This window comes from Moschus berezovskii, chromosome 12 (assembly GCF_049115385.1).
Source record: "Moschus berezovskii isolate FMDL1 chromosome 12, NW_MosBer_1.0, whole genome shotgun sequence".
Taxonomy (NCBI): Eukaryota; Metazoa; Chordata; class Mammalia; order Artiodactyla; family Moschidae; genus Moschus; species Moschus berezovskii.
Genome location: NC_142471.1, coordinates 31,650,429 through 31,666,440, shown reverse-complemented (window position 1 = coordinate 31,666,440; position 16,012 = coordinate 31,650,429). Strand labels below are relative to the sequence as shown.

Genomic DNA, 16,012 nt, shown 5'->3' with positions numbered 1-16,012 from the left:
TCTGTCGCCAGGGCACAGTAGCAAGGAGCCACCACACAGTAGGGTCTCAAGAACAAATTGCTTTGAACTATTTCCAGTGGTGGCACCATCTTTCTGGGTGACCTCTGGCAGTCATTTTGCCTCCCTGAGGCTGTTTCCCCATCTGTAAAGCAGGGATGAGAATAATGAAACCTGGAAGGTTGTACTAAGGATGGAATGAGATAAAGCATGTTGATGCGCTCTGTGAGCTCTATTCTAGAGCACTGCCAAATGGAGGCCTGAAGGATGGAAAGCTGCTTCTCATGGTGGCTTCTCATCAGGCCCAGCTGTTGCCATTGATGGTCACCAAAGGGAGCTTTTTGCTAGTGGAAATTCTTCTAGATGTCCAGTTTTCAAATTTTACAGTCTCAGATCTCTTCCACACTCCTAAAAATTACTGAAGGCCTCAAAGAGCTATCATTTATGTAGGTTAGATATATCAATCTTTATTAGAAATAAAAACTGAAAAATTTAAAAATATTCATTAAAAAATAATAAAGTAAACCAACTGCATGTAACAATGTTTTTATGAAAAAATTACATTTTCCAAAATAAAGTTAGAATCGTGGCATTTTACATTTTTGCAAATCTTTTTGATGTTAGACTTAAGAGAATCCAAGTGGGTTCTTATATCTGCTTCTGCACACAATCTGTTGTAATACAGTGTCTTGATGGAAGTATATGAAGAAAACCCAGCCTCAACTCAGATATGTAGTTGGAGAAAGAAGGGATACCTTAATAGCCTTTTCAGGAAACTGTATATTCTTCTTTGATATTACACCAAAACTTGACAAATGACAGCTTCTTAAAGGCGAGTTGTGATGTGGGATTTGAAACCATACCTATAAATGTCATACTCTGTTACATGAAAATCTATTGGTCTGTCTTGAACTTTGAATGGATTTTTTACCCATCATGATTTTGTAATATCTCATATTGGTCCCATAGAAAATCTCATTCACTGAGTTAGGCAGATCTTCGAAATGTTGACATTTTTCATTGTACATTGTCAAAAGTCACATTTGTTAATATCACTGCTGATCTTAACAGAAAAATCTTGAGAGTATTGTGAAACTGTCAATCTCACAGTGGTAGATACAAGTTTTCCAAAAATTCTAATTTTTGCTTGAAAGCTTGCTTTTTATTACTGGCAACAGATACTGTCAATTGTTTTCTTTGATGTGACAGGCTCACTTCGTTCACTTCTGATAAAAAGTCTGCCAAACACCCAAGTTTGAATTACCATAGTTTTTCTGTCATTCACTCTTTTAAGTAAAAACAGTATTTCATGAAACACCATAAGCTGAATTAGCAAAATTCAGCTTGCAACTCAATCTCTCATAAGCTTTTCCTTGCGATAACAACTGTACTTTGGTTTGCAGCCTAAGTGCTTTATATGTATATCCCATTTCATCACACAGAATATTAAGAAGTATAACCAAGGGCTGAAATTTGATAAAATTAGTTTTTACTGCTTCATCAAGGATATTCTTAAGGGAAGTTGGCTTGTTTTTCCCCCAAGAGTGCCTGGTGGTGAACGCAACAATTACTAGTCTAGTTCGATGCCTCTGCTGTGATTCACACTAAGGCAACCAGCAATTCTACCTCCTTGCCTTTGTACCATCAGTGCAAATTTCAAAACAGCGAACGAGGCGAATATCACTATAGTACTATTTTGAAAATAATGTTAACTCTATAGATCGCCTCAGAGTATCCTGGGAACCCCCAGGGTCTTAAAGAACCACTGGTCTAGATGACGATTTCATCATCTAGATTATAAGAATAGTCATCCTGTGGTACTACATGACACAGTAAAATTATTTTTGAAAAATCTTATCTTGTGAATTTTACTGACCTGATTTTGCTCACAGCTGACTTGAGGTTGCTGCCTCTTTTGACAGTTGAGGAAGTTGAGGCTCCATAGGCTGAGTGGCTAACCCCAAACCCAGGTAGTTAGGAGCAGAACTGACTCTGGAACCCAGGCCTGCAGGAGAATAGGCTAGGGTTCTGTAGGCAGACTGGGTCATGTGGATGCTCACAGACACCATGGCAAGCAGACCATGCCCTCTATCTCTTAGGACAGTAACTTCCTCCTTACTGAGGTTAAATGCATCAGGACTGCAAATGGTGCAGAAAGCCTGCATTTCTCCACAATCCGCCTGCAGTCATGGAAGGGATGGAGTGCATCTGCTTAAAGTGGATTATGGTTCATCCGTACAGAGGAACTCTGTGCAGCCACAAGAAAAAATAACAGAGAACTCTTCAGAGGCTGATATACAAAGATCTCCAAGACACACTGTTAAATGGAAGAAGCGAGGTACAAAAAAGTGTGTAAAACTTGCTACCTTCTGGGCAAGGAAAGAAGAGAAAAAAGTATGTTTTTGCTATGTATATGCACAGATACTTCTCCATAAGAAGAATTGGTAATACTTGTCACTGGGGAACTGAGGAGCTGGGTGGGAGGGAGACTTTTCAATGGGCACCATATTATACATTTTGAAATCTGAACTCCACTGGCTGTCCTATTCAAAATAAGCACTAAGAAAATAAATAATGTGAATATATTATAAACATGAAGAAATTACAAGTGAGCACTAAAAAAAAAAAAATCATAAAATTTTTACTCCCGCACGCTGATGGAGCTTTCACTTGGAGGTGCTTTGGCAGGTAGGAAGCATCAACTTCAACCCCTCCTCCTCCTCACCCAGACAGTGATAACATCTGTGGGCCAAGCCGTGTACCAAGTGCTTTAAGGAAAATGCCTTTACAAGGACACTAACGAAGATACTGATGGTATTCCCACTGTACAAAGGGGGAAGCTGGGGCTCCCAGACACTCAGTAAGTTGCCCAGGGTCCTACAATATGGAAGAGGGATCAGGATTTGAGCGGGTTCCACCTGAGCCCCACACGTATGCTCCAACCTCCAGGCCACCCTGCCTCTCCAATGTGGGTCTTTCTTCTCCCCTCTCCATTTCAGATAAGATCCTGGTTCACTGCGTCATGGGCCGCAGCCGGTCGGCGACTCTGGTCCTGGCCTACCTGATGATCCACAGGAACATGACCCTGGTGGACGCCATCCAACAAGTGGCCAAGAACCGCTGTGTCCTACCCAACCGGGGCTTTCTGAAGCAGCTCCGGGACCTGGACAGGCAGCTGGTGCAGCAGAGGCGACAGGCCCAGCAGGGTGAGGGCGCAGAGAGGAGCTGTGAGCAGGAGCCGTAGGGCCCCCTCGCGGGGCGAGCTGGCCGTTTGGGAACGGAGAGGGAAGGCTGGAAACAGCTCTGCCCCGTGACTTCCTTTGTCGCAGAGAAGGGACATGAAACCAAAGCTTGACTCCTTCCAAACAATCTCAAACTCCCCGGGGGCTGGTGAACAGGGGGGCACTCACAGTGGGCATCGGGACGAGCCCGGCGCTTGGCTTCACTGCGAAACGGCGCGGACCGGCTTCCCAGCACCACTGGTTACAGGTGAGCGCGCAGGCGCCGTTCTTGGTATCCGTTTTTGTAAGATGGAAGCAGAGAAAAGGACTTAAAAATCTGTTGACATTGTGCTGTGATTAAACATTTGGCTTTGTCTGAAAGTTACATTCTTAAAAATATAATTTTAAAATATAACTTTATTTTCTAACCACAGAAAAAGTGCCTGGGAGAGCTGTGTTAAACGGTCTGCTCCTGGGGTGGGGAGGTGAGGGCGACAGGGATTTCCTTAATGGCGGCTGCTGCGTCTTCTTTTCGATAGACTCCACAGGCTCAGGTCACCATCCAGAGATGCTTCTCTCTGCAAGCTGTAGACAGCAATTTATCTGGGAGGGGCAATTTATCTGCACAGAGGAGCCCTCTTTGGCTTCCCCCGCCTTCCTCAGGGAGCCAGGGCGGTTCAGGAAGTTAGTCAGTCGTGTCGGACTCTTTGTGACCCCATGGACCCGCCAGGCTCCCCTGTCCATGGAATTCTCCAGGCAAGAATACTGGAGTGGGTTGCCATTCTCTTCTCCAGGGGATCTTCCCGACCCAGGGATCGAACCTGGATCTCCTGCACTGCAGGCAGATTCTTTACTGACTGAGCCACCAGGGAAGCCAATAATTTTGAGAAGAGACTTTGGGGGACTGGAAATCTTTCATTTTGATTCTAGTCCAAGCAACACGAGCTTGTTTTCAGTCCCAGTATAAAGTAATTACAATTGTGTTTGCCCTGGAATGCGCGAACCAGGCAGCCTTGTGAGCCTGCTCCCCACCCCCATGCCCAACGGATCCAGCCGCCACGATCGCGTAATTCTCATTCTTGAGGAGAAAGCAGCAGCAGGAACAAAGCCGGGGGATATGTTTTCTAGAACTAGAAACTGGAAACCAGACAGAACCCAGAGAAAGACGCTGATGCCAGTAGTCAAAGAACAGAAAATCTGAAATGATAATGGCCCACAGGGAAAACAGGAAAATGAACCCACTTGGAGAAGGAAATGGCAATCCACTCCAGTATTCTTGTCTGGAGAGTCCCATGGACAGAGAAGCCTGCTGGGCTACAGTCCATGGGGTCGCAAGAGTCGGACACGACTTAGAGACTAAACTACTACAAACTACTAGGAGCTTGGCAGCTTTGTAAAGCCACCTGAGGGTCACCCTGATTTTAAGGGAACTGCCCTGCTTTTGTGAGCCCTCGTAGGGCTCCCTGGGATTGCTCATGATCTGCTCTGGGGTCACCTTGGCTCATAATGGATCCTCATAATGACTCAGATTTGGGTGAGAGGAGCCCTATACACAGGCTCTTGGAAAAGAGATGTGGACCAAAAGGGATTCTAGTGGTCCCTACTTAAACTTTCCCATTACAGGATCGCAATAGCTCTTCTACGTTCAGTTCTTATCTCCTTGGTCTGATCATTTCTGGTCCAGAAAGAAATAGTTCCATTTTAATGAGATGTTACTTTTATACATCATAATGAAGTATTTATGAATCCATATGTGGGAAGGATAGGTCCATTAGCTGCTGGTGTCCCTCAGAGGGTTCTTGTGGTGTTTTCTCTCCACCTTCCCACACGTTCCCACCTTTGTGGGGCTGAGTCCTGTCGAGGAAAGCAGATCACTTTGAAGTTAAAGCCTGGCCTCTTTAAGATAGGAGCCAGGGGTAGAAGAAAGGAAGAACAGAAGTTTTTGCAAAAGCATTTAAATTCTTCAGAAATGATATATTCATTTGGTCAACAAGTATTTGAGAACCTACCACATGCTAAAAGTTGGGTTAGGAGGCCAATGCAGAAATGTCTGTTGTAATGACGTGGGATGAGGGAAGCAGGTACTGAGGGAGAGAAGCAGTGGAGATGAGGCAGGGGAAAACCCACTTTAGACCTGAGAGGATGGGGTGAGATGAGACTTCAAGGAGAGCACCTTCCAAATGGGGAGGGAACATTCTAGGCTGAGGAACAGCACACGTGAAGTGGCAGCAAGGTGGCAAAGAAGTGTGTTTCTACCCAGTGGTAGTGTTTCAGTAACTGCCCGTCAGTGAAGCTGGAGCTTGTGGGTGAGATAGGAGATGGATACAGAAGGGTAGAGACACTGGATTTTATTCCAAGTGCAGAGAATAACCACAATAAGTTTTAAGCAGGGGAATGGTTTGATCTATGTTTTAAGAAGATCACTCTGGAAAGACAAAAATCACCCTGGTTGAAATATAGAGAATCAATTGTAGGGAGGTGAGGCAACCAGTAAGAGGGTGTTGAACTGTTGACAGGAAAGAAGAAGATGGTCTGGACTAAGATAGCACCAGGTGACCAGCATTCAAGATTATTTTAGAATTATCCTGGAGAACAGACAAAGCCTGCTTTGAGGAACAGGACTAGAAGGCAGTGATTCGGTTTCCTGGTGGTGCCTTAATACTGAGATGGGGTTGACTAGGGCAGAAACGGGGGAAGGAGGGGCTAGAGGTCACCAGTTACATCATGTCTAAGACACACAAAAGATGACCCACGATTTCACCTTCAATCTAGAGAGAGCTCAGAGGAAGAGCCACTGTTGGCAGTACAATCCTGGGTGCTGTCTGCATAGAGGTGGTGTTTGAAGTCATTGTACTGGGTGAGATAATGAGAGAAAACAGAGGAAGCCTAGTGCCTGAATGCTTGGGTGTTGCAGGAGGGAGAATAGGGAAGATGGAGAAGGGAGAAGGAAGACCAGGAGCGCGGATGCAAAGAAAGTGAAGCTCCTGCTTCATAATGTAACGACTTGTACTGTAAGCTAGTATTGCTTGTAACAACAAAGTAACCTATATTTGTATAGCACCGAACAGTTTTAAAAGCAGTATGTATTAGTTAGCTAAGACTGTAAATCAGAGAGCTGACGAATTATGGCCTTCTCTCAGAGTAAAGTGTTCTAGAAAAAACAGACTGATTTGGAGAGAATCAAATTTGTTTCTGCTCACAGATTTCAGTTCAGTGTGTTTGGACAATTAAAGCTTGTTTGAACCTCAGTCCCTTCCTGCGTAAATTGGAGAAACTGCCCCACTTCCTGCAAAGGGTGGATATTTGTGACTTATTTTTTTCTTGTGATATGGTGAGTCATTTTTTCTAAAATGGAATGTTGGCAAGGAAAGCCAATGCCTTCACACCTGGGTAGGCACCACCTGTGCCAGTAAAAAGGCCAGGCTGGCAACTGACAATCACTTGTTAAAAAATTCTTATAAATGAAAGAACACATTACTGGGTTTAGAAGCTGTGGCCTGTTGATGGGTCTCAACCTAATAGTGACTCTGTTTCTCCTGATGAATCCAAGTTCCTGTTTTCTGGGCTCCCTGGTGCCACATTAAAGGCTGAGCTGATTTCTCTGAGAGTAGGCAAGCGCAGAGGAGGCTCAGATCAGCAGCTTCTCTCCCACCAACCTTTCCATCTGTGATGAATGTTAGGACTTGGGGCCCGCAGAGGGGCTCCCACTCCTGGCTATGCTGCAGTCCCTGGGGAGCCTGGAGGACACCAGGAGTCCCCAGTACCGTTCTTAAATTCTGGTGTGGCAGGTCTGAGGCAGTGACTGGGACTTGTCCTTAAGCTCCCTGGAGGACTGTGAGGCAGGCGGAGTGTGGTAAGCCCAGGCGCCACACAAACCATAGGGTGCGGTTACAAGCCATTGAAATACATGGAACAGAGGGCAATTTCAGTCCCCAAAGAACCTTATTTAACACAAGAGAAGAGACTAAATGTGAGGTTTCCAGGTGGGGCCTGTGGAAGGTTCTGCATAGTTCCCCATCAGCTGGCTGGCAAATACCCGCAAGCCCCCTACCCCTCCTAGGGGCAGACTCTTGCCTGAGGTGTGGATCCACCGGCTTGCTAAGATCCTCGGCAGCTCTAGAACCGATGCCAGCAGCTGATTCCAACAACAGCACGCCATCACTTCCTGCTCTAAAGGAGAAGTTTCCTTTCCTACCAGAAAAGCACCTTAGACGTTCTCTTCTCCCCTTGGTGACAACAGCCTTTGTAGAAGTGTCTTCTCGGAAGCCCTCCCTCCAGCTGCTACAGATGTTCCCCCACTTACTACAGAGTTTTGGGGAGGAGGAACCAAAAGATAAAATCTTGACACTAAGCCCAAACTGCTTCATAACTGTGGGAGAAAAATAATAAGGGTGAGTGAGTGCACGAGGCAAAGCCCTCCATCGGGACCTGTGACCCCGGGCTGTGTGCACCGTCCTCCTTTCCACACGGGTGCCGAGTCAACCATTCGTTTGTAGGCTTGTCACTTAATAATCAAATGTTTTAACAGTCAGACAGGGCTTTCTCTGAATGCCATGATGTTTGTGAACAATGACTTTCCCCCCTCTAAACTTTAGACTCTAAAAATAACATCCAATCACTCATTCATGACAGAGCTAAACTTGCATGCTTATTCAAGAAAATGATATTTCAAACATTCAAGTCCAAATTGGATGCTTTTTTTTTTTGGTATTACTGTTTATAAAAATGAAGTTTGCTACCAATGGACTAGGCCCTTGAGGGGATTTTATACAGACTGTACAAACGAGGCAGCTGAATCACTTGGGCAGGATCCCTTTGCAAATGAAGATCAAAGTCAAAAAGAAAAAAACAAATACACTTTATTTTAAAGACAATGATTGGCATACAGAAGGTATGCACTAGCATAAAATAAACTTTCATGAAAAGCATTAAAATCCATTATAAATTAATTTATTAAATAGGTATTTGGTATATGTGATGGTTTTATTAGATATTACTCTTATTTATTGCCAACCCCTCCCACAAAGTCAAAACAAATCAGAAAATCTCTTAACTCCGATTTACACTAAATAATTTATTTTCCCAAAATGTGAATGTGATCTGAGATGTGACACATGATATACAGTTCAATTGGTCATTCTCTATCAATCATAATATGACAGGACACAAGAGGCTAAAAATGGCTCATCATAATTTATTTTATGTTAAAATGTACAGCTTTTTTTGTGTTTTTTTTTGTTTGTTTTTTTGAAGTGACTGACTAAAAAGAACAGATAAATACAAGAGTGTCGCTGGCTCCTATTTTATACAAGGATTACGCCTCTCCTGCTTGGCCCTTACAGTCACCCTGTACAGGTACAAAGGCTACAAAAAAGGAAGCAATATAAACAGACACAAATAACTTTTTTTTGCTTTTTTTACATGCGATTTGTAAGCTTAGTTTGAGCTATTCACAAGCTACTTCTCTATTTTTCCTTAAAAAATAACTCCAATATTTTATAAAGATAGAAAAATCTACAGATGGAATGAAAATGTAAAGTTAGAGGCATTTCCATAAAATAGCAACTTTACACCAAATTCACTATTTTTTTAAATCCTGCCAAGTATTTGGACATATATGAAATGTTTCAAAACCTGACAGATAAACACTGAGATATGCTTCATTCAATAAACAGAAGTCTGCATTTATAAAACAGAAAGCTGCCTTTTTTTCCCCAAAGAAATCTGTCACCAAAATGGAAAAGGGTCTCAACTTTACACCAAACATTTAGCAATAAAACCCTTTTGACTAACCAAATGGAAATAGCTTTTATAGCTCTTTACAGTTTTATAATTAACAAAAATATAGTTTTTTTTTAAACCCTCAAATTAGGGCACCCTAATCAAGGCAAAAAACTTAAGAAATGGCTTACTGTTAGCACAACACTTGTACAGTACTACAAAATGCACTGTCACTAACAAAGACATTAGCGGCATGCTGAAGTGTCACCTCAAACAAAATGTACAATAACTGAAAATGGTAAAGGCATTTACATGGAGTTGGACAGGGAAGAAAAAAAAAGCTCTAGGTTCAGTATTAAAACAGATAATTTGGGGTGGGGCTGGGCTTGATATCCACATTGTTTAATGGAAGCAGTCACAGCGAGTGACTGCCTCCATATGTAGTCCAAAGAGAGGCCTTCCTTTGCAGAGAATTTCATATAAAAATAACAGAAACAAAGTTACCAAAAAAGGAAAAAAAAAAGATAAAAAGAAAAACAACTTTATAAGGCTTTCTGCTGCATACAGCTTTTTTTTTTTTTTTTTAATAATAAATGGTGCCAACAAATGTTTTTGCATTCACACCAATTGCTGGTTTTGAAATCGTACTCTTAGAAGGTATTTGTGCAGATCAATCCGAGAGAGATGCCCAGGGGTTTTGTGACTGCCCATGTTGCCTATCGTCTCATGTAGGACCCATTGAGAGACTGTTTGGACATGCCTGTGTTCATGTAGCCATGGTGTCCGGTGGCCGTGTACATCATGTTACTGTGGGGCGGGGTCTGCATTGGCTGCTGGGCATATGGCTGGGTCCCCATCATGCCCATCTGCATCTGCATAGGGTACTGGGGCGTCTGATTCATGTAGCCATGATTGCTGTGGTAGCCACTATTCATCATCGGCTGGGACATGCTGTACCCGTTCATGGCATTGAGAGTGTTCATGTTCATGTTCACAGAGTTGACATTGTAGGCTGGGGATGGCATCAGGTTCACACTCATGTTCATGCCCCTCTGCATCGTTAAAGTCCGTGCAGGACCCTGCATGGCTACAGTCTGGGAGCGCCCATAGATTTGCGACTGATGGGTGGCAGCGGCTGGTGACAGAGATGCCGATTTGGTTCTCATGGAGACGTGGCCCTTGCTGGCAATCTGGGTTTGCAGTCTTTGGCTGTGGGAGATGCCAATATTTGATGCAGCCATGTTCCGTTGCAACAGAGGTGGGGGCAGATTCATTGGAGGAGGAGTCAGGTTGGGGGGTGGGGTCATGGTAGCTTGTGCTTGGGGTCCCCCAGGGACGGAGTGTGGAGACTGAGAAAGCTGAACAAGCCCTGTGTTACTTAATGGTGTGGACAAAGAGGCACTGTTTGCATAGGAAGTTACAGCAGCGGAATGGCTGTAAGGCAATGAATGATCAATAAGTGTATTAGTTAACTGCTGTAGTTTGGCAAGGCTGAAGGTGGCTGACGGCTGTGGGTAATGCCCAGCCCCAAAATCACTCTGACCCATCCGTTCATATAAGCCAAGGTTGGCATTGCCAGTCTCGGGGATCTCGGCCAGCTGCATGGGCGGCGTGAAGTTAGCAGCCATGCTGCACTGTGCCAGCTGCTGGCTGCTGCTTGGGGGCCTCTCCACCACACAGCCTTGAGGAGACTTGACGCTGCAGGTCGGGGGGGAGCTGATGCTTGTCTGCTGCAGCATGCTGCAGCTCCCGCTGATGTTGGACATCTGCTGGGTGACAGCACAGCTGCTCTGTGTCAGATTGCTGGAGGTGAGGTTGCTGTAGGAGCAGCTGTTCTGTGAAGAGCCATTTCCACAAATGCTGCCACCCATAGTAGAATCATAGCTGCTTGGATTTTCGTAGTTCTCAGTTGTGCTCTCGATACTGCCCAGGTCACTGAACCCGCTGTCCACGACTTGCTGAGAATGATCTGAAACAGACGGGACATCCATCATTGGACTGGTTTCCATGTTCTGCAGAGACGGCACTGAGATGGCACTTTGATCTGGGCTGATTTGGGCATAGCTGTTTTCCAGGGCAGGGACGCTTGGGCTATTGACAGAACGTACTGACTGGCCAGGGTGGGAATGGACGGATGAAACTGGGCTGCTGTGGTCTGACTGCTGGCAGTCATCTAGAGTGGCGGAGATCTGTGGGCTTTGGTCTGCATGGGTGTAGTTCTGTAGGCTTCTACAGGCCTCTTGAGTCTCGGCACAATCCTGAAAGGTGTCGTCCTGTTCACTGTTCTCCTGGGTCAAGGACTGAACCGCTTGGACGGTCTCAGAGTCTATTTCCAAGGTGGCTGTGTTTCCCTCTTTGAACTCAGAATCTGCTTCTTCACTGTTCTTTTGGTCCTGCTTCTGTGCCTGCTCTCCTGGGGGTTCCTCATCAGATTCAGGGGCAGTTTCAGTGGCTCCAGCAAGCTCCTTAGGTTCACTATTACACGAAGCTGGGAGGTCAACACCACAGTCCATTAGGACCTCTGGGTTTGAATGACTCGGCTGGACACTAAGGTCTAAAAAAGCCTCCTGGTTTTCCAGTACTTCTTTGAAGACTTCTCTTGGGTGCTCTTCCTTCTCCACTTCAGCAGACTCCATGTGGCTGTCGTCCTCATCATCGGCATCATGCCCCTCGTTGTGAGATGGCTCTTCATCCTCTTCCTCCTCCTCTTCAGGATCATCCAAACGCACAGGGTCTTCTTTGTCCATGCAGACTTCTGGCTCCTCCTCTTTTTCCTGACTCTTGGCACCACTGGGATCTTTTTCTACATTTCCTCCTTCTTCCTCTTCCTCTTCTTCCTCCTCCTCCTCCTCTTCCTCCTCAGGTCTGATTAACTCATCTTCAGGTTTTCCACCCGGTGATTTGTTTGGACTTGTAGGTGCACACAGCTCCACCCTTCCATTTTCGTCCTGAGGCTGCAGGGGTTCCGTGGCTTCCCTGGCCCCCTCCGCAATCCTGGTGGAAGCGGGGCCGAGTTTGTCTGCTGGAGCCTCCTTCTGTTCTTCCACTGTTACCTGGTCATCAGGCTCCATGGGTGTTTCTGGCGGGGTGTACAAGTTCAGTTTAAATCCAGTCTTCCTCTCTTTGTTTGGCCTCCACTTAGACAGACCACGCTTTGTTCCTTTTGGCCATTGTTTGCACTTCAGAGGTTCGGGATTGTCTCTACTGGCTTCTTTCAAGTTATTTGCACCATCATCCATATTGTCTTAGCGAGGAGACAGACAGAAAGGGGGAGGAAGGAAAATAAAATCTTAGAAAGCATCACCATAAACAATTTGAATTCATTCTTCTAAATAATTTATCAAATACTGCTTTTCAATTTAGCACTTTAAGCTTTGATGCTAAAGATATAATCAAACCTAATACAACCTAGGTCTGGGAAATAATACATGCTGCACACACCATATACCTACCCACTTCCCCACATAACCCACTCTTTACAGAAAGTTGTGCTTTATTAATAGGAAGCACATGAATAATAATGTGCTTATATTATTATATAATATAAGCAACTATAATAAGTTTATTTCAGTTTAACAAACAAAATATTCTCTAATACAAAAGCCTGGAATTCCACAATGTGAAAAGAATCATTTTGAATATTTGCAAATTAGGAAATACAGGGGAAAGGGGTTAAAGTTAGCTCATATCCCAATTACCACTAAACTGAAGAAATGAGTAAAAGCCTAGCTCGCATATTTATTCTGAGAAAGTGAACTTCCGCTTGTGGACGTTTACTGGTTTGAAATGATCTCAGATGACATTATTTTCTTTGATTTAAATATTCTCTCTGGCATAAACTATGTACCTCTGAAACAAATGAATAACTAACTAAATAACCAAAACATAAATACATTTCTAATCTACTCCAGGATCATTTCTGCCTGACACACACTATAATGTGATTTCCCTGAAATTATTGAACATTTAAAATACAGGTATTCTTTTTATCACTATTTCTATCCATACTGCATTTTGGATCCATGTGCAAATGTGTGGTTTGAATATTAAATAAGAAACAAACTATAACTGTCAGGTTCATTTTAGCTCAGCTAATCTTATTTTTACTGTTAGTTGTATGTATGTATAAATATAAATATATTTCTATAAAATAAATAAATATATTTATATAAACATACTCAAGCAAACAAGTAAATACGTATTTATGAATAAATACAAATATAAAACACCCAAGTCTTAATATCTTTATAAAATTAATGTTCATATCGATTTCCTGCGTGCATGCTCAGTTGCTTCAGTCGTGTCTGACTCTTTGTGACCCCTTGGACTGCAGCCCACCAGGCTGCTCTGTCCATGGGACTCTCCAGATAAGAATACTGGAGTGGGCTGCCATGCCCTCCTCCAGGGGATCTTCCCAACCCAGGGATCAAACCTGTCTTTTATGTCTCCTGCATTTCAGGCAGGTTCTTTACCACTAGCACTACATGGGAAGCCCCACTGATCTCCTAGAGGGTTCAATTTAAAGAAAAAGCTTCATAAAGAGAAATGGTCTTATTAGAAACACTGTTTTGGAGAACAAAACAAGATCTAATTAATAATCAGTGAGGAACAGAGATCCCTCTTGCCAGAATGGAGTGGTTTCTAATTCAATCAGTGCAGAGCAGGGTAAACACTGAGGTCACTTATGTAAACTTACACATAAACTTACCTGTATGTATTACATTCAAATTGGCTAACTGAAAAGATTTGTACTATAGACTGATTCCTTCAGAAGTGCAAAGTACAATACCCAGTTAACAGATATCTCATGATATTCAAATGGTTTCATTTCTATTCGCACAAACAGGGAACAGGAGTGCCAGTGACTCTGGACTCCACATTCTCATTCCACATGCTACTAGATCTACTAGCATTTTTAGGAAAACTCTGCTAAGTCAGAAGATGAAATTTCTAATAACTATTTTTTAAGAAAGAAGATCCTGAAAGGAATCAGGTATAATACAGCCACTTGGAATTTGTTAAGGCATTGGCACAAAGTAGAGAATGAAGGCAGTGATGATTCATGTACAGACTCCTGAGAACACAGCTAAAAAGTGGAATAAAGCTCAAATTCTATGCCAAAAAATGATTAATGAACAGGCTTGGTTCCTCTACACCCAGGGTGAGATGTCACTGCCTCCGCAAAAGAGGTATGTAGCAATAGCATTGTTGTTAATTCAGAAAGTCAAGGAGCTGCCTGCTCATGTTCTTAAAATTGTGGTTTTCAAAGGCAAGAGTGATAACCAGTGGTTTCCAGGAAAGTGAGATGGGCTGTTCTCTAGGCTAAAATAAAGTAAGGTTTTGAATAGAGTCATTTCAACTAGAGAGTAGAGAGACTGTCCCACAAATCCTCATCATTCAGCTGGGAGCTCAAGTTCCCAGCCCAACAGGCAAGGGATGGTTTCTTTTAAATAGGGCATCGAAGAGGAGTCAATAGTGTTTCTTTTTTTTAGAAGATAGGGTAGAATGTCTGCAACAGCAACTGTTAAACAGTAATTTGAAAGGAAAGATAATTTCCTGATTTACACATTATCCTACATTATCAAAGCTAATAGTGATGGTGTGGGTAGGTTTAGATGATTCTTGATAAGAACATCTCCAAAGACACCACTGATTATGATTCATCATCAATTTACTAATATTTGTTTTTCAGGGAAAAACATTCAGTGCTCACATCAATAATAATAATATATACCCTGATTTCAGAAGTATTAAATGTAAAAAAAAAAGTACATATCAGAATGAAGGAAGTGCAACGTGTTTCTTATTGACAGACTTCAAAGTTTTTGAGGATAAGCCAATTTCTGGAAAGTAAGATGAACCCACCTAGAGGGATGTTCTGGCCTTAGAAGTTGTTTAACATAAAATCCAATTCCAGGAAGAAGGGATAGAACCTTTTATGAATGAAAAAGGACAGATGAGCACTTATTTCTGGTGGGTCAGTATCACCTCAGAGATGCCTTTGGGGAGAATTCAGGTGCCTGGTTTTTGGCAATAACACACAGAAATTCATGAGGGTAAGGTTTTTATAATTCCTCCACTTACTTCTACAAGGGTCAGTATTCTTAAAGCAATGATTGTCTTTTCCTTCCTCTTCCTCTGTCTGTCTTTTCTTCCCAGGCTGATGCTGGAACGCTTTTCTCAGCACTGGCTTCCTGCCATCCTCCTCCACTTCAATCTCACAGGTAGGCTCCAGCTGCGGCATTGGCCTCTCTTCGTCGGAGTTGTCAAAGGGCTCATTCAGTACTTCTGTTGTCTCAGAAATGGTCTCAGTTGTTACACTGCTGTTGATCCTCCTGCGTTTACGACCCCTTTTCTTCTTTAGTACAAAAGGCCTCTGAAATTAATTCCAAACATAATACATCAGAGCTCATGAGAAATTTCACTGCTGAGTCGATATGCGGCAAGCATGTACTGAACACTGTCTGAGACTTACATGTAAAGATGTCTGTAATGCCTTTGTACTTAACCTTCCATTTGATGTTTAACATCCCTCTCGGGCACCTACTACACAGACAAGTGTTTTCCAAATAAAACAGTTGTTTACTCAAGCAGATGCTTTGAGAGGGAACATCCTAGCAGCTGCACTGTAGATTTTTAAAAGCTAAGGTTTGCTTTCCTAGCATATTATTTTCGAGTAGTACCTGCTGGCTTCAAAATCCTATACCTTATAGTGATTCAATCATCATGGACATCAGTGCTTCTATGAGTGTTTCAACAATCAGCTAGCCACTGGGTCACTCATTTTAGTATTTGATAACTGTTCAAGGAGCACCTACTGTGCGCACAACGCTGTAAGACACATGATGGTACACAGGACTAGCCAACTCATCCCCAGCTCAAAGGAAGTCAGGAACAATGAAAAGGAGAGAAGAAAGCGTGCTTGAAGAAAGAATTACTTTGCAGACAACGTTAGAGTCATGTACTGGTGGCTGCAAGGATGTCGGTAGCTGATAATTTTACAGAATATTTTAAAATGGACGGCATCTAAAGAAAATGTAAAGACATGTGGAATGTATCTTACTTATGTAAGA

General features: G+C 43.2%; 2 protein-coding genes across 7 annotated transcripts in view; one reads left to right on the top strand and one right to left on the bottom strand.

Moving 5' to 3' along the window:
* DUSP29 (dual specificity phosphatase 29) overlaps nucleotides 1-8,199 on the top strand; it is a 43,901-nt gene extending 35,702 nt beyond the window's left edge. For both annotated transcript variants that reach the window (XM_055425390.2, XM_055425391.2), the window contains one exon: nucleotides 2,997-8,199. In XM_055425390.2, the coding sequence (XP_055281365.2) occupies nucleotides 2,997-3,241 (245 nt within the window). In that variant the 3' untranslated portion in view covers nucleotides 3,242-8,199. The remainder of the gene's footprint in view (nucleotides 1-2,996) is intronic.
* A 14-nt stretch (nucleotides 8,200-8,213) lies between these two features.
* Nucleotides 8,214-16,012, bottom strand: part of KAT6B (lysine acetyltransferase 6B) — a 193,560-nt gene continuing 185,761 nt past the window's right edge. For 2 of the 5 annotated variants that reach the window (XM_055425384.2, XM_055425383.2), the window contains exons 17-18: nucleotides 15,024-15,315; nucleotides 8,214-12,183 (exon numbers count right to left, since the gene is read on the bottom strand). In XM_055425384.2, coding sequence (XP_055281359.1) covers nucleotides 9,656-12,183; nucleotides 15,024-15,315 — 2,820 coding nt within the window. In that variant the 3' untranslated portion in view covers nucleotides 8,214-9,655. The remainder of the gene's footprint in view (nucleotides 12,184-15,023; nucleotides 15,316-16,012) is intronic. The other 3 variants (XM_055425389.2, XM_088842031.1, XM_055425388.2) reach the window with 2 other exon arrangements.